We start from the raw sequence: 26,065 nt of genomic DNA, 5'->3' as shown, positions 1-26,065 counted from the left end.
TTGTTTCTTTCATCTATATTTTTGTCTAGAAATTGAGTCCTGGCAGTATTTAGCTCTGAGAGCAAATATCTTACATTTATTAAATAGATTCAATTTTGTATTAACATTTCATCATATGCAGAGTTAATCTGCAAATGTCAATTCTATTGTAATGTTAGGATTATTGGGAAGTATAACTATTTTTGTGAAGTGCACTTGCCATTAGCTCTCTTTAACAGTCAATCCAACAGCAGTAGAGATGGAGATGTTGTTGAAGTAGCATGCTGAGAATGTAAGCTCAAACATTTCTATGTGTTTTTGTTCCCTGCTGCATCCTGGGCCCTAGACCTGGGAATGTGGTATGTGAAGGAACAATTAAAGTTGCCAGAATGGCGCTTAGATATCTTATATCTTTATCTAACACTAAGGAGACAACTTATCAGACACTTAAGATTTAGTCATTAAATGAATGAATAGCTATTGCAATTTAACAGCCATGTTAATATTGCCATAATCCCCTAACTGCTCAGTTCTCTCTTTGCATTTTTTAAGTAGACGTAAGTCCCTATCTGGCAGGATTGTTGAAAGGATTAAAAGAAAATTCATGGAATGTGTAATGAGCAATATAAAGGTAGGCATTTAACAAATGTTAGTTCCATTTATTCCCATGCTCTTCTAGCTCTTGATTGTATGCTTGATACAATACAATACATGGTTGCATGTTGTATGACTATGTGCACAGTCATAAATTTGTAGGAAGATGGGGAAGGTTATGAAAAACAAATTATTTGTTTCATGCTGTTCAGGGTTCCTCAACTTCAACACAATGCCATTTAAACTGGCAAAGAAGCTTCAAGAGAAGGAAGTGAGCAAGCACTAGAAACTCCATCTTGTTCTTCACAGAATTTCTAGATATTTCTCTCATTTCTTGCTTCAATTTTCCCCTCTAATGTTAATAGATATTTATATCAATTTTTCATTTAGTGTTAAACTAGGAACCAACGATGGGATGGAGGGAAATAATTAACAATAGTTATCCTTAATGATGTCTTATAGATAGTCAAAGACTGATATTGAAAGGTACAATTATCTTGAGTTTTAGAAGTGCTCTGGTGACTTCATCACACCACTAATGGCAGTAGGTCCTCTATGAATGGACCCTTTACTCCCTCACCAGATCACTAACCTTTTCTGCTTTTACCTACTAACTCTATCAGTGCCTCAGAAGTCCTAAATCCAGTTGACAATAAAATGAATTTTGGAGACAAATTCACCATCTTTCAGGTTGCTAATTCTTGAATAAACCTATTTTTATCACACATTTCTTCACTCTCGAGTGTCAGATTTTGAGCAACAGAACTTTGGATTTGGTAAGAGATATTATCGAATGCTTCTTGGGAGGTAAAATTCCCTCATCTCAGAATACCTATAGCTCAAATCACTTATTCTGAAATTGGGTTTAATTTATAACCAAGTTGTCCAAGTACTTAGCATTATTGCTATTGTTAGAGTATATACTTAGATGGTTATAAAGTTAAGACTTATATAGGAAAAGAGAAACAAATATAAAATTAAGCTATACAGTCATAAATCTATGCATGACAAAAAGTTGTATCAGTGATACAATTCCCTATATAATTTAGGTTTTTCTTTAATTATTGCTTAGGCAAGTCATATTAATAGTAATCTTTATTTATTTATTTATTTATTTATTTATTTTGGTTTTTGGGTCACACCAGGCAATGTTCAGGGATTACTCTTGGCTCTATGCTCAGAAATCGGCCCTGGCAGATACAGGGGACCATATGGGATACCCGGATTCGAACCACTGTCCTTCTGCATGAAAGGCCTTACCTCCATGTTCTCTCTTCGGCCCCAATAGTAATCATTTTTGACACACACTGATAAAAAAGATATATAGAAATTCATAAAAAAAGAAATAATCTTAATTTCTTAAATTTTCCCAGTTACCTACGAACTTGGAGCATTAACCAGAGATTATCGAACAGCATTTGCTTAAAAATTAATAAACATAAATACTTACAGGTGAATTAAAGACTTTAGACCTCTGAAGGTATGTCTGGAAATTGTCTTGATGTTGTTGTTTTCAATGAATCTGCAACATATTACAATATTTTCTTTTGTCAATTAGCTGTTGGAACCTCTAAGCACTTGTCCTAAATCATTATGTTAGAAACAAAGTTTTCATTACTTACAAATACTCTAGATGTGGAAGGCCAATAAAAGCATCATCACTGATCACATCAAAGGAGTTGGATGTGAATAACCTGCCCAGGAAAAAAAATACAATAAAATGGTTAAACTGAGATATTTTTTTGTCAAGTGAAAGTCACATATGAAAAATGCTTGATTGTTTTCTATAGTAATTTCCTAACCCCTATTCCTTCAACAGAATTTTTTTTTAGCTTTTGGGTTACAATCAGTTGTGTTCAGAAATACTTGTGGTAGGCTCCGGGAACCATTCAGGGATCGAACCCTAGTCTAATGTATGCAAGGTAAGTGCCCAACTTGCTGTACAATTTTTTTTACAGTCCCTCCTATAGTAATTTTCACTCAGTCAATTTTTACAATTAAAAAAAAACCTCCCCAATAATTTCCTCACCAAAGTGCATGTGTGTGTGGGTTGGGGGAGGGGGTTTGTGGGGGGAGAATGTTACCTTAGCACTCCAACCCCCACAATGCTGATTTCACATACCTTGAGTAACATTTCGAGATAAAGTAAGGAAAGCACGACAGATAGTTGAAGCAACCAAAACAACATTTTGTAAATTCTCATAATGAAGACACAGACTCTCTCTCTGCTGTTTTAGAAACTTCTGGAATATTCTGGAATATTTTGACCAGATGAAGCAATATCGTCTAGAAAAGTAGGTTCAAGTCTGTGGAATCCACTTGTGAAAGCTCATAGACAAACCTTTGCAACTGGCTCAGTGCAAATGACATCCTTTAATAATAGAACAGATTGGAAACAAGGAGCTTATGATGAATTTTAGACCCATATTATTTCTAAATAATTAAAAAAAGGGACACTTTGACTTAAGCACATTTATTTGTTATTTAAAAACCCAAAAGATTTTGGTTTAAAAACTACTGATAAATAGATTATTAGCCAGCAATTTCCACTGCTGTGAGTGGAATTGTGAGTCCTGTGAACTCCTTGAAGTGTTAGATACTTTCTGTCTGGGATCCTTAAAAGAACTGATCATGGGTTAAATATACAAAGTTTTAATATTTTGAGTGAATAATTAATGAGATTACTCAGTGTTGATTCAAGTTGAAGCAAAATGATTCAAGTTGATAAAAAAAACTTTATAAAGGGCTTAAGTGATGTTCAATCTACAATCTGCTCAACTATAGAAACCTCATGTTCTACTTGTAACTATTGTCAAAAATGAGACATGATCATGGGCCAGATTCAATGTTTCACATAATTTGATGATTCATATCTTAAACTTATTGTTAAACTGTAAAGTCCAGCATTCTCTGTTAGTGAACATATTGGAAATCTAGCATTTCTGAAATCTAAGGATTAAATATTATCTATAATCTAGCATAGTGATTTCAGCTATTTAAACCTGTTAACTAAGGGTATTACAACTAGGGATTTACAGAATCAAGAGACGGTATAATGGAAAATGTGCTTGTCTTGCACTCAGCAACTTAGAACTTGCTGATCTCTTGTATTAGACATGGTTCCTGCCGATAATAAGCACAGCTGAGTATCAACCTCAAAATAAAACCAAACTAAAACCCAAATGAAAATACCTTAGGGATATCTTACTTTTGAACATTTATGAATAGCCTGTTTTTTTTTTAAAGAGTATTTTACATTAACAGTATTTACATTAACAGGGAGTAAGCACTATTTGACTTAGTAAACCTCATCCCTTAAAACATTTCCTGGTAGATAGTTTTTGTTGAAGTAGATTTCAAGGGTTGAAATCCTAGCTGAAACAACAACTACAAAAGACGAATCAATCTTACAAACCTAATATAAACCCAGCAAAACTAATTTTTGCAGGCAGGATAATGAATACCCTGGGAGGTAGGTAGTCATTGTAATGAAGCACAAGAAGTATCTCTGGGTTCCTTGACCTGAGTACTGGTTATAAGAATGTTTTCTTTGTTTAAAAAAAAAAATAGAAGTGCTTGGCAGCAGAATGGCTAGGCAGAGTGCAAAGAATTTTTATTAAAACTCTCTGAATGGTAGCTGGAGAAATAATGCAGACATTAAGTTGTTTGCCTTCTATGTGGTCAACACAGGTTTGGCACTGCATCACATGGTTCTCTGAGCACTGCCGGGAATGACTCTTCAGAAAAAGAAAAAAAAATACTCTGCATAATACAAAAATTGTAGGTACATGTCATAACACTTTTCGTTTTTGTTTTTGTTTTGGGCCACACCCGGTGATGCTCAGGGGTTACTCCTGGCTATGCGCTCAGAAATCGCTCCTGGCTTGAGGGACTATATGGGACACCAGGTGATCAAACTGCAGTCCTAGACTAGTGTGGGCAAGGCAGACACCTTACTGTTTGTGCCACTGCTCCAGCCCCACATATCATTATACTTTTGTTCAAACTATACATTTACAACACCAAAAAAAAGTGAACACTAATGTCCACTGTGGTCCCTAGATTATAATGTAGATTCATCAACCGTAATAAATGTACTTCTCTGATCAGCAATATTGGTAATGGAAGAGGCAATGCATTTGCAGGGAACACTTGCCATTTCTTCTCACTTCTGCTATAAAATTAAAAAAAAAACTCTAAATGAAGCCAATTAGAAATGTATGATAATGTATGCTTACAATATGTGTCCTTTTCTTTAGTGTACATTTTAATTTGAAGATTTTTCTTTATAAAAGTTAAAAATATTTCTCTGGCTAAGATAATAATGACAATCTTAGTCCTTCAATTCTAAATTCATCTACAGTTTTCTATGAATAAGGATTCCGTAGGCAGGAATGTGTAAATTTATACATCTATTCTAAACATAGCTGAGTGAGCTATCCATTTTATTATCTTCTGTAGACTTAAAAGGGTCATGTTCTATAAAAAGAATGAAATTTTGATCTTTGCTACTTCATAGATTCCTTGAAATATATTTGAACTCAGCAAAGAGAGGGACTGTGGGAGGAGTAGAGTTTTTTTTTTCCTTTGCAGCCAAGGCAGTATATATTTCTTTAGCAAGAAAGAAAATTTAGGAAGACTGTACATAGCAACTATCATTCCAGGCAAGGCTGGCTTACTCTTTAAATGATTGTTATCCTTAAAATATTGCACAAGTCAGACTCCTGCTGGACTGTCTCATTTGGTCTTTGGAATAACTCTAGGAAAATCATAGGGCAGGTATTAATATCTGTTTCATAGGAGAAAATTGAGGCTTAGAAGACAATTAACAGCTTTGCTCAAAACCACAAGGTCTGACTCCTCATGTAGTGCTCTTTTCATATACCAATTACTCTTTTAGTGAAGAGACACATGTGATTTTATTGTCTATATTCTGAAAGATATAATTAAAAATACTGGGAGCTGAAATGTGTACCATGCTTGCCTTGTTCACTGCCAGCATTGGTTTGATTCCCAGCATCCCATATGATCCCTTAGCTTTGCCAGGAGTGATTCTTGAGTGCAGAGCTAGGAATAACCCCTGATTATTGCCAAGTTTGGACCCCTCAAATTACAGATCAATTTGTAAGAATTTCTAGCTTTCAAGGGTTTATTTCCTAGTTTTCATGAGCTCAAGACCAATCTTGCAATACCAGATCCACCTGTACAGAACTGACAGGTATTTAGGCCCAGTGATGCAGTGTTACTAGAGCCTGCAGATCACCGAGTGTTACACCTGAAGGCACTGGGGATGAGGTCGGTGGGGGCTGAGTACAGGGATCTAATACAGGGTCTCATGTATGTAAAGCAAATTCTCTAGGCTTTTTAGATATCTCTTTCCTTGCCTCCTCATAAGGGCTTATGCCATAAAGTCAAAATCAAAATTATTTTAAAAAATGAGTTTGCCAAGAGGATGAATAAGGGGTGGGAAGGGACCTTCAGACATTAGTTGGAAATACTCTAAATAGGTAATGGGGACAGTATTGAATCATTGTGTGTCTGAAATTCTATTATTAACTGTACCATAAATCATGATGCCTAAATAAAACTGAAGGGAAAAAGAAGAAAAATCGCTTTAATGAATCAATCATTTAAATAGTCTCAAAGTCAAATTAAAATCACATTAACCCATGTTATTTTCAAGTAAAAAATGTCAAAAAATTTTTTTCATAAAAGAAAATACTGACCATTGGTACTTCCCAGGTAGTCTTATCCAGGCTGATTTTGAATATTCAATTCTCAGAATGGATGTGGTCAGATTCCTCTTTCTGCATGAACCAAAACAGGCCAGCACCACACCCTTCACCATCCAACAGCCCTGTTCCACAACTTAATCTTATCAAATTGTTAAGCCACTAAATTTGTTTTAAATCTATAGATACTGGATACTTCAAAATCATATAGTAGTCAGCCCAGTAGTATCACAGGAAATCTGACAGAACAGTTACTAGAAATCTATCAAGCTCAGTGAGCCTAAATAGTAACACAGAAGTTCTCAACTTGCACCAACAGCTGGGAAAATCCTTAGACTCTGACTTTAGTAACACCATGAAGAGACATAACAATGATTTCAAATAGGCTCTTGTTGATATGTTTTGATGATTCCATTTCCTTTGTGTTGTAACAGCAATATGAAATAAATTAATTTGTGCTTGCAAGGATGCACAATAAGGTGATATGTGGGAAATTGGGGACACTAGTGAAGGCAAGGTCACACTAGTGGTGATTAGTGTGTAAACATTTAATGCATGGCATGACTGTATTCATGACTGTATTATGAACTACTTGGTAAATCATGGTGTTATAATTAAAACATTTTTAAAGAATATTAAATTTTCAGTGGGGAGAGGATACCACACCCAGCTATGCTCAGCCTTACTCCAGGCTCTGTGCTCAGGGATCACTCCTGGGAGGATTGGGGGGACCATACGGGGTTCTGAGGATTGAACTTGGGTGAACTGCATTCACGACAAGTACCTACCTGCTGTACTATATCTCTGGCCCAGAAATGGAAAGTTTTTAATGCAGTTTGGTGTATTCTGCTTATGGAAACTACATATTCATTTAAAGAAGAAAATAAAGATCACCACAATAATATATATTATCCAAAGATACTGGTAGTAAGCATTGAGTAAGGAGTAAGGAACTCTGAGCATAGTCAGGGGTGGTCCCATAACAAATTATTTTGCCATATTCTCATGTTAGTATTATCATTTGTATCTCCTTTTCTATAAATTTTTGGCAATTTATAAGCATTTTTTTTAATTTATTAAGAATCTTATGGAGGCCAGGGCTAGTGAACACATTTGAATGTGGGAGATCCAGGGTGGATTACTGACATCACACTGAACACTTCAAGCATACCAACCTCCTAACTGGGTATCATCCTACACTGTACAAAGAACAAAATCGAAGAATTAAAGAAAATCTCCAGAAGAACTGGCACTGTCCATTCACCCCTGAACCAGGATGCCATCTATGAAACAACCATGGTTATCTATAACATCACCTGGGAGCAATCCTCTATCACGAAAGATCCTACCGCTGCCCTGGCATCGATCTACTCCAAAGAGAGGTCCCTTAACACCAAGAAGACTTAACAGCAACAACCACCTGCTTTCAGGGCAGGACTATCTGCATTGCCCTCTAATTGTGAAGTGAAACTAGAGGACGCTCCACATCATCCAGACTTTAATATAGGATGTGCACAGATTCCAGAATCTTTAACTACAGAAACCTGACACCAACAACAGTGACTGTGGGGGGGAGGGGAGAGAAGGTTTATTGGCACTACAGACAATGACTTGGGTTGGACAACCTAGTATGCCTGGAGCCTAGAAATGGTCTTATGCCAGAAAACTTCGGGGTAAGGTCTCCTTGTTAGGCCAAGGATTTTCCTTTCCATGTCCTCCATATTTTGCTGTACCTATGCAAACAACAATTGCCACTCTAACAATGTTTTTGCTGTACTTCTTTAACTCATCCTTAAAAAAAATAAGAAGAAAAGCTTATTAAACCTTTTGCTAGGCCTTAAAAAAAAGAAAAAAAATTTTCTATTATTTTCCTGTCCTATTTGATGCTGTTTTCCTTACTAATTATGATTTGCTTCTTTATTTATGATTTTGAAGATAGAAGTTTTTATGATATATAGTATTTTGCTAGAATATGCCATACATTTTGTTCTTTTCTTTATTTTCATTCCTAAAATGCTCCCTATCTGGACACTAGTAAAATATTTCTTACATCTTTCCACATTTTTATAAATAAAAGAAGGAGGGTGGGCAGGAGATAACTTAAAAGGCTAGAGTGTCCCCATGTTCCATCTCTGACACTAATTATGACCATGAGTGAGCCATGAGTACTGTACCAAGAGTATAAACCAAGTTCCACTAGGTGTGGTCCCCAAACCAAATTCAAAAGCAATTTTTACATCTGACTTTTTTTAATCCATTTGGGCTTTTAAAATTATGATATGAGGTAAGCTATTACTTTGACTCTTCTATAAATATTTACCAAAATTTACCTGAAGTCTGTTGAATAGTATTTGTCTACTTCATTAGAGAGTCATGTTTCATTCAAATGTCTTCTATTTTATAGATTTTTTTCTAGGAATCATATCTTGGATTTATTTATTATTCTTACCACTTTCTAATTTGTGATTTCCTTGGGATAGTTCTTAAAATTTTTTGTTTGATTTTATGATTAAAATTGCAATGAGATCTATAAAATTTGCTAACTCCAATACCACTGGGTCATTCATGATGCCTTCTGACTTTCTATAAGGATGTGTAACATTTACTCACAAGCAATAAATTAATACAAAGGCAATCTAGTTTATAGAGGAATCTTGGTTAAACTGAAAAGTTAGGGTCACTGGAATGTAATTCAAAAGAAGCAAAGCTCAGAATGTTGAAGGGGTAGAGAGGTTAAAGAGGAGACAGAGAAATAACATAGGGGTTATTTCTTGCCTTGTAACTAGCTGACTTGGATTCAATTCTCAGCACTATATTAGTCCCCCAAGTCTTGTCACAGTGATTCCTAAGCACAAAGCTGGAAGTAAATCCCAAGCAAACCCCACATCAGCTAGTTGTGGAGGAAAAATTTTTTAAAAAAGGAATAAAATGAAAAAAAAAATCAAAGAATGAAGAAGAAAATAGGGTTTGGTTGTATATTAGAAGGATTGGTGTTCAACAAACAGCTGAAAGGCAAGAGATGAGAGTCCATGAAAGGGAAAGGGGGCATATTAAAGCCAAGAATTATGGGTCATTAACCCATAACCCTCTTGTGGGATCAGGGAAGGTGCACAATGTGAAGGGAATCTGAATGCAGAGCCAGGAGCACCACCTAGTGTGGCCCAACAACCAACAAAATAAAAAAAAATTAGCTTTGGCCCACAAGTGGTCTGCACTTTGCCTTCTAACCTAGAGAAATAATTCCTGAATATAAAACATAAATGATTTAGAGGTTTCTTTCATACAGCCACCACCCAGGAAAGACCATGCTGGATGAAAAAGAGACGACTTAACATAGAGAATTTGACTTGTCAGCTAGTAGACTTGACTTACTACATAAGACTGCATTAATTAGGTAAATCTGTTTCAAAATATGTTAAATTAGAAATTGTAATAATAAAATGTCATAGAAGATTCTAATAAATACGTGAACTAGTACGTTTGATGTCTCCTAATCTTCCATAGAATAGCTGAGGAAAGAACATGGCCATCAAATATCAGAAATGCAAAACCTTGTGAAGATTCTTTAGCCAAACCTTAGTTTTTAAACTAAGGAAATCGAGATTAGCGAGTCACATTTCATTCAAACGTCTTCCATTTATAGATTTTTTTTCTAGGAATCATATCTTGGATTTCTTTATTATTCTGACTACTTTCTAATTTGTGATTTTATCTGTTGTTATTTATTCTTCCTGATTTCCTCGGGATAGTTCTTAAATTTTTTGGTCTGATTTTATGATTAATATTGCAATGAGATCTATTTAAATGACTACCTGCTCAAGAGAAGTGATGTGGGCATTATCCAAGGCATAAGGCAGCCATGGGCAATATACACTCACAAGTGTGCATATTTTGGGGGTACATATGTATGTCTGTATGTTTATAATATTGCACAGATGTTTAAAGATGTTCAGATTGGGGAGGTAGAATATTTGGGACACAGCAGAAAGACCCAACAACTCTTTTTAGATCTGGTTTTGCTTAAGTCATTTAGACCCTTTGGTTGTTAATAATATTCTTCTTTACTCAAAAGAACAGAGCTGGCTGTCTGAATGATAATTAATAATAGACTGATGAGTCATTCTCAATAATGCACACTTTCTGAGTACATGTGCCACATGAATAATTGACATTTGAATATTTTTAAATATGTTCTTAATATAAGGAAGTATTACACATAGGCTTATTATTTCATTTATTAACTCACCCTTAAAAACATTTTCAAAGAAATTCACCTGGTTCTAAAGCATAATTAAGGATTGATTAATACTGAAAATCCAGAATCAGAATTGATGGGAAGTCACCTGATACTTACTACACATAAATTTGAGAGTTAGAATCTGAGAGACAGCTGGAGAGATATATTGCAGTAAGTTAGGCTCTTCCCCAGCATGTTATCAGTTCAAATCATTGCCTTCACATATGGTCCTGAGGACAAAGCCGGGACCAACTTCTACCTATGATTTACACTCTCCCCAATTTTTCAAAGAGCTATATAACTCAATTCTTATTTACCAGGTAGAAAATTGAGGCATGGCCAAGATAAGTGATGTGTCCAAGGCCATACTTTGTCAGTAGCAAGGCCAGGAATAGAACACAAGTTTTCGATTTGCAGGAATTGCTTTAGGACTATTTTGGGAATACTCACTATCAAAGTTTTAAGCATGAATCTACACATTAGCTCATCATCTTTTATCCCAAGACAACTGAATATTTTTCATTCTGATGATAACCAGTTTACAGCCCACCCTCCCACATTGATTTATTCAGTCTGCGTCTCCTTGACCCTGTTAACATCAAAAAAAGAAAAGTTATATTTTGTTCTGAGGCCTATTTTATCAAAGGCTTCATCTATAGCAACTTGCATTTATTCACTCATTTGAATCCTCAAGAAAACATTATAACATAGGCTTTATATTCTCCAATTAAAATATAAGCAGGGTGAGGAAGAAAAGTAACTGATGCATATAACTGGCAGAGCCAGGACTCTGGGCTGGGATTCTGGTATGCTTTCTCCTGCAGCTAGTGAAAATCACAAGACTGAGCTTCCACTTTTAGTCCTGTCAGATTCATTCAGTACCTGTAGCAAATCTAGAACAGCCTTTGCTCAGAGTATACTCCTTGGCATAGACAAAGTCTTCCTAGAGTGGAGAGTCCTGACACACACAAAAAATAAAAGTTGGGTAAAGTGAGTACAGGATTTAATCAGGGTTTTTAGTTAGATGAGGCTTTCTATCCTTAAGTAAATTGAGATCCTTCATAAGATACTAAAACATGATGTTCCTCAATATTATTGCTAATGAAACCACTTTAACATTGAGCTTTACCCAAAGAGAATATTTCATGGAGTGTGGAATGTGCTGATTTAGCTATTTGAGAAGTAGCCATGAGGGAACCTACTCAGAATTGAAACAGTGAGAATGTAATTTAAACAAAGGGAATTTTTTTCTTGTGAAACAGACTGCATGTATATATATGAATTCTCCACAAAATTCATTGCTTGATTTCCAAAGAAGTGTTGCAAAGCTGCTGCTGCTGCTGCTGCTGGACCTACCTGGTGGTCCTAGTGAGCCTGACTCTTAGGTATTGTTTTCAATGAGCCCATAATAATAAAGCTGTGTGACTTACTCATACAACATGTAAATGGTTTAATGAATCTTTTGAGATGAAATTTTTCCTCTATCTCTCAAAACTCTGCTAGCAAAGTTTCCTTAAAACAAGATGTGTAGACTAACAAAGAAAATAAATGCCAAAGGTATAGAGTCCCAAAGAATGTTTCATAGGACCTACGTAATATAGATGTTGCAAAAAATACCAAGGTTCATTGTACACAGCCAAGCAAAGACAGAAGATATATTTCCATGAATTATCTGAACTCAGAAGACTTCTATTTCAGGACACCTGTTCCATATAACATAAGATTCGAAAAAAAATGGTGTAAGAAGAAATTGAAAGCAAATAAACTCTTACTATTCTGTGTATCTCTATATTTTGGCCTCTCACCATCTCTGTCCTGCTGTCTCTGTCTCTGTATTTCTCCTCTGTCTCTCTTTGTCTCTCTGTCTCTCTTCTTCTTTGTCTCTCCTGCACATACAAATGAGATTTGAATCCTAGGGAAACTCAATGTTCTTGCCAGCAATGCTGCCATTCTTTCAAAGGGTTTTTGAAAACTCCTTTTCAATAATTGTGCCCAGGAATCAGGACACATTCCTTCTGAATACACTAGTTAATGGCAAAGGTTGACCCTTGGAGAGAGAGTTTGATTTTGGGAACAAAACTATGCAAAGTCAAATCTAGTGATTCATGTTCAAGAGGAAGTTGGAGTGTTTTAAAGTGATGATGTGAATTTAAATTCAGCTTTACCACGTTTTAGGGTGTGACACTGAGAAGAATCCTTAATTCTTCTATGATTCAGCATTTCATCTGTAAAATATAAATGATCATGCTCACCTCACATTAAAATAAAATGTTATTTTATTATGATGCTTAAGTAAAAAATAAAATTTATAAAGTGTTTTGTGTCAGACATTATAAAAATGACAAATTCCCCCTTTAAAAAAATTTCACCTGGCTTTATTTGTATGCCTTATAAATTATACTGGAAGGACCAGAAAAATACTTCAAAAGGTTGGAGCATATTTTTTGCATGAGAGGTCCCTGGATTCAATCCCCAGCACTGCCTGCTTCCATGAGCATATGTGTGGCAAAACAAACACAATAAAGAAATAAATTAGCAGCAGACACAATTCTGGAAGTAGGATCTAGTCTTGTTTAGCCATGAAAATCCAGTTGAAGATAATGTATGACATCCCAAATCAAGAGTTCTTTGTTCAGGGGTTAGAGCAATAGCACAGTGGTAGGGCATTTGCCTTGCATGCTGCCAATCCAGGATGGACCCAGGCTCAATCCCCAGCACTCCATATGGCCCCCAATCCTGCCAGGAATTATTTGAGTTCAGAGCCAAGAGTAACCCCTGAGTGCAGTTGGGCATGGCCCCAAAACAAACAAACAAAAAAGTTATTTGTTCAAAAAACTCAAGTGTGTTCTCAAAAGAGGCTCATTGTTTCTTCTTTTCCTTCTCCATCTTCTTTATTGCACCACATCTGACTGTACTCAGTGTTTATTCCTGACTTGTACTTTGGGCTTAGTCCATCTCTATGTTCAAGGGTTATTCTGAGCAAGGATAGGAAGACCATATGAGCTTCTGGGGATTGAATCTGGGTTAACCAATTGCAAGGCAAGTACCTTACCCTTTGTACTGTCTTTCATACCCTAGCTTCTCAATCCCATTTTATATTACATATAGCTATTGTCATGCCATGTTAAGGGAACTAATAATTTACCCCTAATTTTTGCCCACAGGAATATACTGAAATATTGTCTTGTGAATAGTCACCTAGGAAAAAATGTTCCTAGTAAAGTATTCAAGGACCATCTTAGAAAACTGAAGCATAATTTTAATAATTTTATAATAGTCCATTATATGAGATCATTTCAGTAATTTTCCTAGTTTGTTAGAAGTATGCATAATGAATATTGTCTGCTTTATATATTATATTAATTAGAAGAACTTCATGTGTAGAATATAATAAAATATAATAGACTTTTGAAAGTCAGATGAGACCTTAGTTGTGTATGAATATTACAAAATGTCAACTTATTTTGTTTTGGTCTCAAATTTGTTAAAAATTCACTTCAGATTTCTTCTTTTCCCCCAAATTAGGAAAATATGGTATATATTCATTTTCTACAGAAGCAATTAGTTGAAGCTAAAAATGACATTTTTTAGTACTATGTGTCTTCTCTGCTCAACCCCAGGCACTACCACTCCTATTGTATTAAATCAACTCATTCATTTGCCTTACCACCAAAAACTATTCAATTTGAGTTCAAGAAACATCAATTAATCTATCCTTTGTATTGTGTATATATTATGTCTATATGTACTATGTATAAAAATATGTATATATTATCTGAGGTCCAAAAATATTGTGACCAACCTAAGGTACACAATCATTATTAACCCATTGAACTGGATTTCGAATCCATCTTTCTTTACTTCTAGTTCAAACCTCTTTCTATATTACTATTGAACTGTTTGTCTAAATATAGAATAATGGTAGTTATTTAATTGGTAGATTTAATTTGCTTGCATTTAAAATAATTAGGGGCAGAAGTGATAGCACAGCAGGTAGAGCATTTACCTTGCATATGGCCAACCCAGGTTTGATCCCTTGCAACCCACATGGTCTCCCAAGCCTGCCAGGAGTAACTTCTAAATGCAGAGCCAAGAATAAAATATAATACCTATTTTTAAAAAATTAACAACTTAATTTTAAAAGCATTCATAAACTGTATTTTCTCTTCTCTTAATTATCTTAATCAAAATTAGACATGTTTTTACAAAATATGGTACCAATGTTTTTTCTTTTTGGTTTTTGGGTCACATCCAGTGGTGCTCAGGTGTTACTCCTGGTCTGTCCAGGATCTGTCCTGGATCAGTGCAAGGTAAATGCCCTACCACTGTGCTAACACTTCAGCCCCTGGTGCCAATGCTTTTTGTTTTGTTTTGTTTTGGTTTGGTTTTGGTTTTTCGGGCCACACCCATTTGATGCTCAGGTGTTATTCCTGGCTACGTGCTCAGAAATTGCCCCTGGCTTGGGGAGACCATATGGGACACCGGGAGATCGAACCACGGTCAGTCCTTGGCTAGCGCTTGCAAGGCAAACACCTTACCTCTAGCGCCACCTCGCTGGCCCCTGGTGCCAATGTTTTTATATGAAGAAGTGAAAGCATTATGTCTTTTCTTCCCCACTCCCAGTGAAGTAAATAGTTCGTGTTTCCTAAGAGAAATATTTGAAGGAAAGACTTTAACATGTTGATAAAATCTATATATAGAACAACATACTTTAAAAGCTATGATTGTAGGCAAGCTCACCCTATACAATCAAAATGCTAATCTGATGTGATGGTCTTGCAAATGAAAGCGATTATTAGAAACTATAGTAAAAGCTAATGTTTATTGCGTTACAGGAACTGCACCAAGTATTTTACTTGTATTGTTTCACTTAATCCTCTGTAATTCTGTGTAATTGGCAATATAGTTATTGCCCATTTTAAAGATGCACAAAACAAGGCATGGTGAAACTTGTCACAAATCACAGAACTAGTAAACCACAGAGTTGGGATTTGAATCTAAGATAATTTAAAGATAAAACCTGTGATCTTAGCTATTTGCCACATTTCCAGAACCTCAATGTCTAATATTTTGATATAACAGCTGTCACTGGAAAGCCCCTGCAATGATTTGGTAGCCTACATCAGTCACAGGGTAACCAACTAGCATGCATCACCATTAACACCAAAAACTAAATCCCATTCTGAGTAGATGAGAAAAAGCTTTAAAAACTAACCACAATACATTCAAACACAGGCAAAATATAATTTACCTTTTAAGGGGTAATCACTAGATTGTAACCACCATATGAGAGTAGGAAAAGAGAGATATTGCTCATCTTTGTACCCCTCAAATAGCCTGTTACAGTGTCTGCTAAAATGGGAAGCATTGATTTCATAATGTTACTGCTGGAAATTATACAATGAATAAACACTCGCATTTGCTGAGCAAGGAAAAGTAAGTCAGAAAAAAAGGTCTTCTTTGTGTTGAAGAATTTTTATCATTTTCACTAACATTTCAGAATGTCCTCTCAGACATTCAGAATAGAGGGAATGTTAGCCTTCAGAAGAAAAGGATATCCGTAGTCAAATGAAGAACCTGTGAAGTTTAATGTGATTTTCCTTGTGTCAAAAACCTAGAGGAAGTCAGAGGGGGACAAAATATATTCAAGCTGGAGGGTCTAATGAAAAACTTTGTGAGCTTTGCTTATAAGTTCTGGTACACTAGAAAGCTCTGTTGAAATAGTTTGACATCATAATGTCAATGAACAAATACTGACTCATCCTTTTTTTGGTTCCGTTCACTTTCTATTCAATTTATGAGAAGTATGATAAGGTATATTTAACATAAGATAGCATTTGAGCATGACCAAGATGTTCTAGTAAGAGTCAAAGAGGGGATTTCAGTGTAAAACCAAAAAGTATGCATTGGCTTCAACTAATACTTAGTAAACAAGATCTATGTTTATAACATGCCAGCTGTTTTTTAAAACCATAACTATTGATAATCCTCCATGAAAGATACAGCACAAAAGCTCTAATAAATGATAAATGAGATTATCAGTTAAGTCTACAGAGCTTGAAAAGAGAATATTTTGCAGTTTGGTTGTAAAAGAGTGTGTGTGTGCGTGTGTGTGTGTGTGTGTGTGTGTGTGTGTGTGTGTTTGTGTGTGTGTGCTGTCAATAACATGAGTGATGAAGAGAGAAAACTGGGAAAATAACTGTTTCTATTATTATTATCTACATTCCCCCTATATTGCTTTTCTAAAAAAAAAAAAAGCATGATATTAAGCAACTTTGTAATTTATTCCCTGTAAGAACTCTCATGAGAGAGGGATTTATTTCATTAAAAATTTCTAAAGAAATGGCAATTGGGGACTACTTTATACCCTTAAATTTGAATTTTACTTCTGTGATGAGATTAGATCATTGAGAATTTCCGTTTGTAGCTAACGGAACAGGGCGTGTGAAAACACATTTATGTAAATTGCATTCATTACAAGCATCACTTCCTATCACTAAAAGGAAACTAGAACAAATAAGTGAAAGCATTAACTCAAGAAAGGTTTGGTTGTTGTTTAAAATCTTAACAGCTAATTTAAAAATTGTATTTTGTAAAAATTATATGGATGGATTTTTGTTGGACAATGTTATTCTTTCTCTCTACAGAGTGTGGCCTTTTTTTTTCCTTACTATACCACAGCCTACCACAATCTTCACCCCCTCCCCACAACCCCTTCAAACACTGTAGGTGACTTAAGGGGGGATGACATCTGTTTTCTCTGCACCCTAGTGTGAAATTTCAAAAAGTACTTCTCATTCATGTCTTTTTGCTGGTCTTAGAAAGCATATGAAGCCCTGATAAAAATTTCAGATTACCAATGTGTATACTGGGAATGGGCAATTTGTTTCCTTTTCAGAAACAGAACAAGAAACCATTACCTTGCATGCTAATCAGCTGAACTGACTGACTATCTGAAGTTTTTCTCTTCTATTTAACAAGTCAGTTTGGCAATCATTGTCACAAATGCAGTTAGAATTCATTGCAAATGCAATCAATGACTGGGTGAGCCAGACCTGATCTGATGGCAGAAGTCAGGCAAAGGCTGTTTTAGGCCCCGTTGTCTTTATGGCGGAGGTGGAGAGTCCATATAGGGATTTCAGGGTATTGGGTGGCCCTATTCCATAGAAGAATTCTTTTTATTTGTGAATCATTTTTTCTACCACAGTTCATACTTGGAGCCTATTTATTTCCTGGTCAATGAAAATGAGTTTATGAGTCCCTTTCCTGAGAAGAAAAGCACAACATAAAACATTGGGAAGAAAGAAAAATTGGGCAGGAGAAAAGCTTAAGAATTAGGATCCCAGAATTAAACACAAAACATTGCACCTCAACAAATTCTGAATAAGATCATGCCTTGCACAAATCTGTGATGTGCAAGCTTAACTAGTATGAGTTAACTAGAGGCATGCCAGTCAAGGATTACTCGCTCTTTTGTCATTTCTGAAACCTGAACTGCTTTTAGAAATAAGGTCTGGAATGTTCCATAGGAACTTGGAGCATGGGACACAGGGGCATGGCACACATTCAGTGTGGGCTATTTAAAAACCAGTTTCTTGGCTTCCCTCTGTGATTCTAAATAAAAGTAATCAAATTACCCTGTAGCAGCCAGTAACTATTTCTATAATGTTGTCCCACATCTGTGCTTTCACCCAGCAAAAACAAAGTAGAGATGTACAAAATGACTAGGGTGATCACTCCAATCTTTCTGTGGCACTGCTAACACCTATCTTGTGTTAGAATATGAGTGACCTGTGTGTTCACCAAACTCTTCTTGAATTTTAAGAACTGATCTATTTAACTATCCTGGGAAAATGGAGATGCCTTAAATCACCAAAGGATGCTTTTAAAATGAGACATTCATGAACAAATAAGCACAATATATCTCTTTTCCAGATACAACAAATGTAATTCTTTGGATACCAGCATTAGAGACTGCCCTTTTCTGTGCTTCAGACTTTTGGGGATATCTTTGATGTCTTAACACACTATCCCTAATCACACCACTAGCCATCAATCAGATACATCCCTTAGGAATCTTCTACTCAATTGTTAACCACTCAATCACATTAGCTAGAAGGAAGACATTAGCCAACATTGTTATATAATAGTATAACACCTCATCAGGTTTGTGAATAGTCAAACCACTTTTAGGCATTTTTCATATAGACAAAATAATAGCCTTCAATTCTTTACACACACACATATATATATATATTTAAAAAATATCTTTATAGGCCATATAACCATTTTCAATACCCTATTTTATCTACTTAAATCTTACTTCTCTCTAACACAGGCCTTCAAAGAGTTCCCACCTCCATTTTACAGACAGAGATACTGAGGTTCTGAAAGAGCTAGTTATTGGTACTAGATCACAGTTCTAGGTTCTGATGAATGGTGAGATTTTTGCACAACTCTATTGCCAAAGCCATGCTCCTTGGCTCTCTGTACATTTAAACTCAAAGAGGTATATTAAGATAACTAAAATTCAATTTATCACATTATCAATCCATTAGTTAATTCTGTCCTAATTCATGTAACTACTACCTTATCCATTGGCCTGATGCCTACTTGAGCACAGGGGAGACAGGGTTCCAGATCTAAGAACTAACACTCCCAACTACCAGGCAGTGTGTCTGACCAAACAATACTATTATGTTATGCCTGAGAAAATAGCTGATTTCTGCTCAATCTCTCTCTCTTTTTATTTTTTGACTATTTTTAGGCATAGTCTGAATATATGGTTCCCTCATGAACAACTTAAAACACACAGCCAAGACTAATTCCATACATGATTCTGTAGTAATATTTTCTTTTTCCTCCTCCTGGTAAGGGAACTAATTATGAATTAGGTGAGATAAGAAAACAGCTTCTTGAGAACAAAAATTTTAAGTAATTACCTAGAAAGACTGTAGATTCCCCCCACCCCTTCCCTGTTAAGGCATGCAGAGTAGCAGGCTGCCCCATATCTCTGGAAACAACATCTTGAACACATATGTTATATTTGGTTCTGTCCTGACTAATTCAAAAACTCGAAGGCAAAATAACCTAAGTTCCCAAGTCAAAATGAAAGTAAAATAGTAGAATGGAATTATGATCATTGTTGCAACATTCCAACAACTTCAAAATTAGCCATGAAAGTAGGTAGGATTATAGGTTAGTACATTTACCATTGCAAGAATCAACCTGCACCTAGGAGTCAAGTTGCAAACAAACCCATCTACCTCTCACTTTACTGATATGCATTTTCTTTCCAGAAATAGAGTCACATTTGACAAATTGAATGTTGAGATTGTTTTTGCTAGAAGACGTACTCATATATATATATATATGCTATATTAAAAATAGTCATGATATAAATATTTCTCACAAGAGCTGCAGCGATGGTGTGAATAAAAAACTCCCTTCAGAGATTTCAGTAAAACCAGATCTCACAAAGGATCTGAAAGAAAACAAAACAAAACAAAACAACAGACAGACACACACAGAGAGACACACACAGAACAAACCTTATGTTAATCCGTTTTAGCATAACAGTAACTATTTTGACACTATTTTATGAAGTACCTGACTGTCCTTTCAAAATGAAGTAGGAGATGAATCTACTACAGGTTTCTCATAATAATGTCCAGGGTGAGGAATATATATAATCATGTTTCATAGCAGCTAATAAAAAATCAAAATTGCTAAATGCAGCAAAATATTAGCACTACCAAAAAAAAGCCAAGCGTGCAAAATTTTTTTCCTTCTCTCTCTCTTTCCATGCCCCTCTACCCAGAGACATAACCCCCCAAATAAATCAACTGGAATCTTTACATCATAAATTAGATATCAAAATGCTTACGGGCCTTACAATGAGATAACATCAGGAGGAACGGTGCGTGGAATGGATCTGGCATTCTCACATAAAGCATTATCTTTGGTACAAGTACACACGGCAGGGCATTTTGACTTCGCTGGTTTCTTCCCCTCAGTCAGCAAAAGCGCAGATAAGAGACATAGGAAATAAGCAATTCTTTTCAGGGGAATGCAGGCATTTCCCATCCTTTGGTTTCTTTCTGATTCCATGCAGACGAAAAAATATCCCCAAACATGAACAGGGCTTCTGGAATTCAGATGGTGATTATCTTGCTCTAAGACCAGGTCACAGAGGAGTCCACCTTTTTCTTTTGCCTCTGTATATCTGCTTTTCAAAACAGGGACCTGCAGCTGATTCGTGAGCTGCTCCTCGCTCCAGCAATGCACTGCTCTGGGAAAGGACCTGTGAGGTGCTGTGAGATGGGAGGGATCCAACTGCTGGAGGAGAGAGTCGACTTGCATCACCACGAAAACACTGAGCACAGAGCAGCCTTCGAAGGCAAAGTGAAGTGATGTAACAGAAAATAAACAGCTTTCTCCTTGCACCGGGAGGCCCTTTAATTGTTACCAAAAATAGGACGGCATTATGTCTTATTAGTGGGTGGGTGGGCGGGAGGGTGGGAGCAGTCATCTTGCATGGGATCTCGGCGATCTCAGAAACCTCTGGGAATTTGCTTTTGCCTTGTGGCAAACAACCTACGAAGGAAAACTCAGCTTTGGAGCCAGCCCTGGCTAGAAAAAACGAAGTTAAATGAAACTCTCCCTCTGCAGCATTTGGCTAAAGCTTGGGTAGCATTTGCTGAGCTCACCTGACCCCCAGCTATCACTGAAAGACAAATAAGAATACATGGACAAGCGTGACTTTTTCAGGGCATGAATGTGAGTAAATACTTTTCTGACACTTATCAACAGGGCATGAATTATTGCTTTTCATAATCTGCTCCCTCCCCCATTCCCCCCTAAGGGTCAGTCTTTCCTTCTTTCCCTGATGAGGGAAGGAAAGAGAAGCCTGCAGGGCTCTGAGTAAATTTTGCCCTCATCACTTCTGTACATTGCTCTCTTCCTTAGCAGGAGCACCCCAAACCTGCAAGAAGCTCCCTGCCAACAGAAGGCAGCTGACTTTGGCTTCCTGGGCTTTGCAAAAATCCTGCCTTTAGTCTAGAAAGCTGTGGTAGAGTGGAACAACTCAGCTAGATAGCTAGAGACTTGACTTTGAAGTTCCAGTTCTACCATGGACTCGAGAATGTAATCTCTGCTTCTATTTCCTTATCTGTGAAATAGGGGTGTTTAAAGGGCTGCCTTATAAATAGTCTGAGCACCAAAATCAAAGTGTCAGGCTACCTGACATTATTGTCATCTTTGATGATAAGGCTGGCACACACTTGAAGCAGTGAATTTATTTAAAGAGGAAAAGAGCAAGAGGCCCCTGCCTTGGGTGCAGGTAGCAGGACAATTCAAGTAGAAATCCCCTTAGGTTAGAGGAAGAGGAAGGAAATCAATCCTTGGTTCTTTGTATCATGCCTAAAAGCAGCCAGCCCTCAAAAGAACAAGATTAGCTATGGGGGCTCAGTCCATGACCCAAACCCCAGATTCATGGATTCAGTATCCAATTAATGATCCAAGCAAGTCACAAAGTAAGTGTCAGAGCAAATAAGTGACTAGGGCATGAGTTCATTGATCAAGAGTTATTTCTTTCTTGCCTCTTGTAGTGGACCCAAATATAACCTCAAACATTTGCATTCTCTGAAAGCACCATCCAGTGAAAGTCCTGTGTCTTGTTAGATTTAATTTCTGCCCTTTTCCTCAGGAAATTGTAACTGAGTGAGAGAATCATTCACTGTGAGTTCAGTATGGGGACCATGCTTATTTGCCTAGAGATTAAACGTGGTCTGAATATACCCATCATAAGAAGTTTCATGTCATGACTGGGGTTCGATCCTAGGCATCCCATATGGTCCCTGAGCCTGCCAGAAGTAATTTCTGAGTGCAGAGCTAGGAGAAACTTCTGAGCGCTGTCAGGTATGGCCCCAAAACAAATAGAAAATTCAGGCAAAAGTAATACTCAGAAAGTGTAAATACGGAGGCTCTTTTCACATAGGGGAAGGAAGAAGAGGTATGGGGGAGAATATTCTGGTGTGGTCAGCAAGATCTGCAAAGACCCAGCCACTGAAGAGGAGAGCCATGGGGCACTCTGCTGAGCTTGAGACAAATGGATAATATCATCTGGATTGTATTTCCAAATGAAAATGCACTTTTGAAAAATATTGCTTTCTACAGAAAAAATCAGGGGAAATAATGATTCTAGTATCTTACTAATTCTTTCCTGTTAAGAATTCTGGAGTATAGGAGTATTTGATAGCATTAAAAAAAATAAGCCAATGTCTGGGGCCAGAGAGATAGCATAGCAGTAGGGTGTTTGCCTTGCACGTAGCCGACTCAGGACGGACCTGGGTTCTATTCCCGGCATCCTATATGGTCCCCCGAGCCTGCCAGGAGAGATTTCTGAGCGAAGAGCCAGGAGTAACCCCTGAATGCAGCCGGGTGTGACTTCCTCCAAAACAACAACAACAACAACAAAAGCCATGATCTATTACCTATTTTTAAATAATCTTGGTGTTGCTCTAGGGACCATGAGGTTCCAGAGATTCAGATCAGGGTTCCTACATACAAAGCGTGCACCCCAGCCCTTGCGTTATCTCCCTATCCCAGAGAGCTCCACTATATACTGCCAAAGTGTCACTGGAGAGTTGGCTGCAAGTCAGATTTTTAAAATTGAATCCTGTTTCAAGAACATAGTAGAAAATTTGCCCCATAAAATAATTATATAGTGAAGATTGAGAGAATCATTTTTATTCGATCACTTAGTCCCTAAATGATCAGACAATAAAAAGCATGTACTAGAGGGGGGCAAAGTGATAGTACAACAGGTAGGACATTTGCCTTGCATGAGGCTGACCCAGGTTCGATCCTCAGCATCCCATATGGTCCCCCCAAGTCCAACAGGAGTGATTTCTGAGTGCAGAGCTATGAGCTATCCCTGAGCACTACTGGGTATAACCCAAACAAAACAAAAATACATGTACTTCATTATAAAATAAAGATTTTGATCACTTTATAGAACTTTAGAGTTCTTGAATTCAATGTCTAAATGTTTCAAATGGGGAAACTGAGGAACTGAGAGATCAGCCACCCAGAAGGTGGTAACACAGCCTCTACTCTGCCTGTAAGGAGAGTAAATACTTGCCTAAATTGATGAGCATAGTCAAAAAAACAATTTACTTTTATTTTTCATTTTTAATGTTTTTATTTTTATTTTATTTATGTATATATTTATTTTGATTTGGGGGCCACACCCGGAGGCGCTCAGGGTTATTCCTGGCTCTGTACTCAGAAATCAGCAGGCTCGAAGGGCCATCTGGGAGGCCAGGGATCTAACCCGGGTCTGTCCCAGGTCGGCTATGTGCTAGGTAAACGCCTTATCGCTGTGCTCTCACTCCGAGCCCTAATTTTTAATGTTAGTAAGTTATTTGTAGTCTATACTATAGGTCTACTAACCCTAACATTTTTGACAATTCAAACTTCATTCATCACCAAAACTGCTTGATCTTTTCTGCTTGTATTTTGCAGGCACATTCAAAGAAAGGGTGGGCAGTTTGTTTATTGTGACCTGGCAATGCTTGGGGTGGGGGGGCAAAGGAATGAGGCACAGAGATAATATCCACAACTGCTCACTTTGCAGCTGTATTTCTCCGACATGGTCTGTCTGTAAGTTTAAGTAGAAAAAGGACCATTCTAGGGAGGAATTCTAAAGACAAATTACAATTGGGCATTTTGAAAAGACAGTAACCTTTTCTTTTTCTATGGCATTTAAAGCCCTGATTTGAATTCCCCCATTCAATGAAACACCCACTAAGATCAGGCAAAGTTTAACCTTGTCACACAATGCTGAGGGTCTTTTTGGGGAGGAGAACCCATTCTTTTGCTCTAGAATTGGATCTGAGGCTAGTTGCTACATGGAAGGGTGGAGGGCTTGCAAGAGGGAATTGTTCCATTTCCTGGGAGACTTCTCTTTCCAGAAGATAGGCAGAGAGGGTGTGTGGGGAAAAGGAGTCAGAGGGTACAGATTGGGGTTCCCACTGCCTAGGAGACCCTAAAATATGGTTTGACAATGCTTTTGTGGGTAATGGGGTAGGGGAAGGCTTTGGAATAGGGGACTAGAAAGGATGAAAGCAGAGCTGGATGGAGGCCCTGGGAGGCCAGGAGACCTGGCTGAAGTCGGCTCAATGCCCAGTCTTGGCTCTACAGAGGCAGCTGAGCAGGGTCTCACATTGGATCTGCATTTTGCCAGCATTGTGACCTTGGCCTGGCTACTAACCTTGCTAATTCACAGCTTTCTCCTCTGTAAACTGAGGTTAATCATTGTAGGTATCACATAGACTTGTTGAACAAATTCTCTATGAGCATCCTTCCAAAGGACTTAATGAAAGATGTGGTACAAGGGGGAAATCTTTTAGTCATCTTCCTAAAGTTGACAATAAAATTGAATCTAGGACGTGTGGCCCCAATTTCTGGGAAGCAACAATATTTCATAAAAATGGATTTCACAAGGGGCCGGAGAGATAGCATGGAGATAGGGCATTTGCCTTGCATGCAGAAGGATAGTGGTTCAAATCCTGGCATCCCATATGGTCCTCCAAACCTTCCAGGAGCAATTTCTGAGCATAGAGACAGGAGTAACCCCTGAGCACTGCTGGGTGTGACCCCAAAAAACAAAAAAAAAATGGATTTCACTAAGTCTAGGAAGCAGGATTTCACTGTAGGAAGCAGGTTCTTCTGGGCTGGATGACAGACTGTGGTTCCTGCCAAAAGTGTCTTCACATGAAGAAACCACAGAGTTTTTTGAGAAGGAAAGAGTTATTCACTCTGGGGGAGAATAGGTGTAATCTTGCTCTGCTCAAGAATGAGATCCCAGTAGGAGAAAAGAAGGTGGGTGTAGATACAGGAGGATGGAGATTCTATTTTCAACTTACTGCCCTCTGACCATGTGTAGAGAGGGTAAGAGGGCTCTACTTTGTGTCCCTGTAACAAAGGGATTTCCTCTTCTTTGATGGGCACTATAACCTTATATGTGGGTGTCATGCTTCTCCACACACAATAATACAATGATACCAGGTGCTGCTGAAGTGATGTGACATCAACAGCAAGTCCATATGGGGCCTCAGAGTAGGTATCACTGAAGTCCTCTAGAAGCAGTTCAGCCCCTCGGCCCTGGCTGCAGACAGGACAGAAACTGCCAAATTTTCAGTAGGGAGGGATGGATGTTCATAGCGTGTTCAAGAGCACAGCACAGCATTCCCTGGGCCTCCTCAAAAAACTGGAAGGGTCTTGGAGTAGGTGTTGAGATTCTGAGAGAGCAGATGAAAGCAGAAAAAGGGGAACAGTCTGTGCCTGGGTTCTGGTCTTAGTTTTCGCCTCAGGCTGGAGTGGCCTAGGAAACACACACTGTACAAGTAAACAAATCATTATTTTGGTCCTAAAAGGAACCAGCTTGGCCCTGCCTCCTTTTCCAATCACTCAGACATGCAAACTAGTGTCAGTTTAAGTAGCCTTCTCAATAGACCAA

General features: G+C 37.4%; 1 protein-coding gene across 1 annotated transcript in view; it reads right to left on the bottom strand.

The window, feature by feature from the left end:
* The window catches only part of LGI1 (leucine rich glioma inactivated 1), a 34,428-nt gene extending 13,524 nt beyond the window's left edge, over positions 1 to 20,904 (bottom strand). Inside the window, exons 1-4 of the mRNA XM_049790859.1 lie at positions 20,438 to 20,904; positions 19,955 to 20,026; positions 2,196 to 2,267; positions 2,024 to 2,095 (exon numbers count right to left, since the gene is read on the bottom strand). Coding sequence (XP_049646816.1) covers positions 2,024 to 2,095; positions 2,196 to 2,267; positions 19,955 to 20,026; positions 20,438 to 20,904 — 683 coding nt within the window. The remainder of the gene's footprint in view (positions 1 to 2,023; positions 2,096 to 2,195; positions 2,268 to 19,954; positions 20,027 to 20,437) is intronic.
* Positions 20,905 to 26,065: the final 5,161 nt, after the last annotated feature.

This window comes from Suncus etruscus, chromosome 17, assembly GCF_024139225.1.
Source record: "Suncus etruscus isolate mSunEtr1 chromosome 17, mSunEtr1.pri.cur, whole genome shotgun sequence".
NCBI classification, from domain to species: domain Eukaryota; kingdom Metazoa; phylum Chordata; class Mammalia; order Eulipotyphla; family Soricidae; genus Suncus; species Suncus etruscus.
This window is presented reverse-complemented; position numbering and strand designations above follow the sequence as displayed.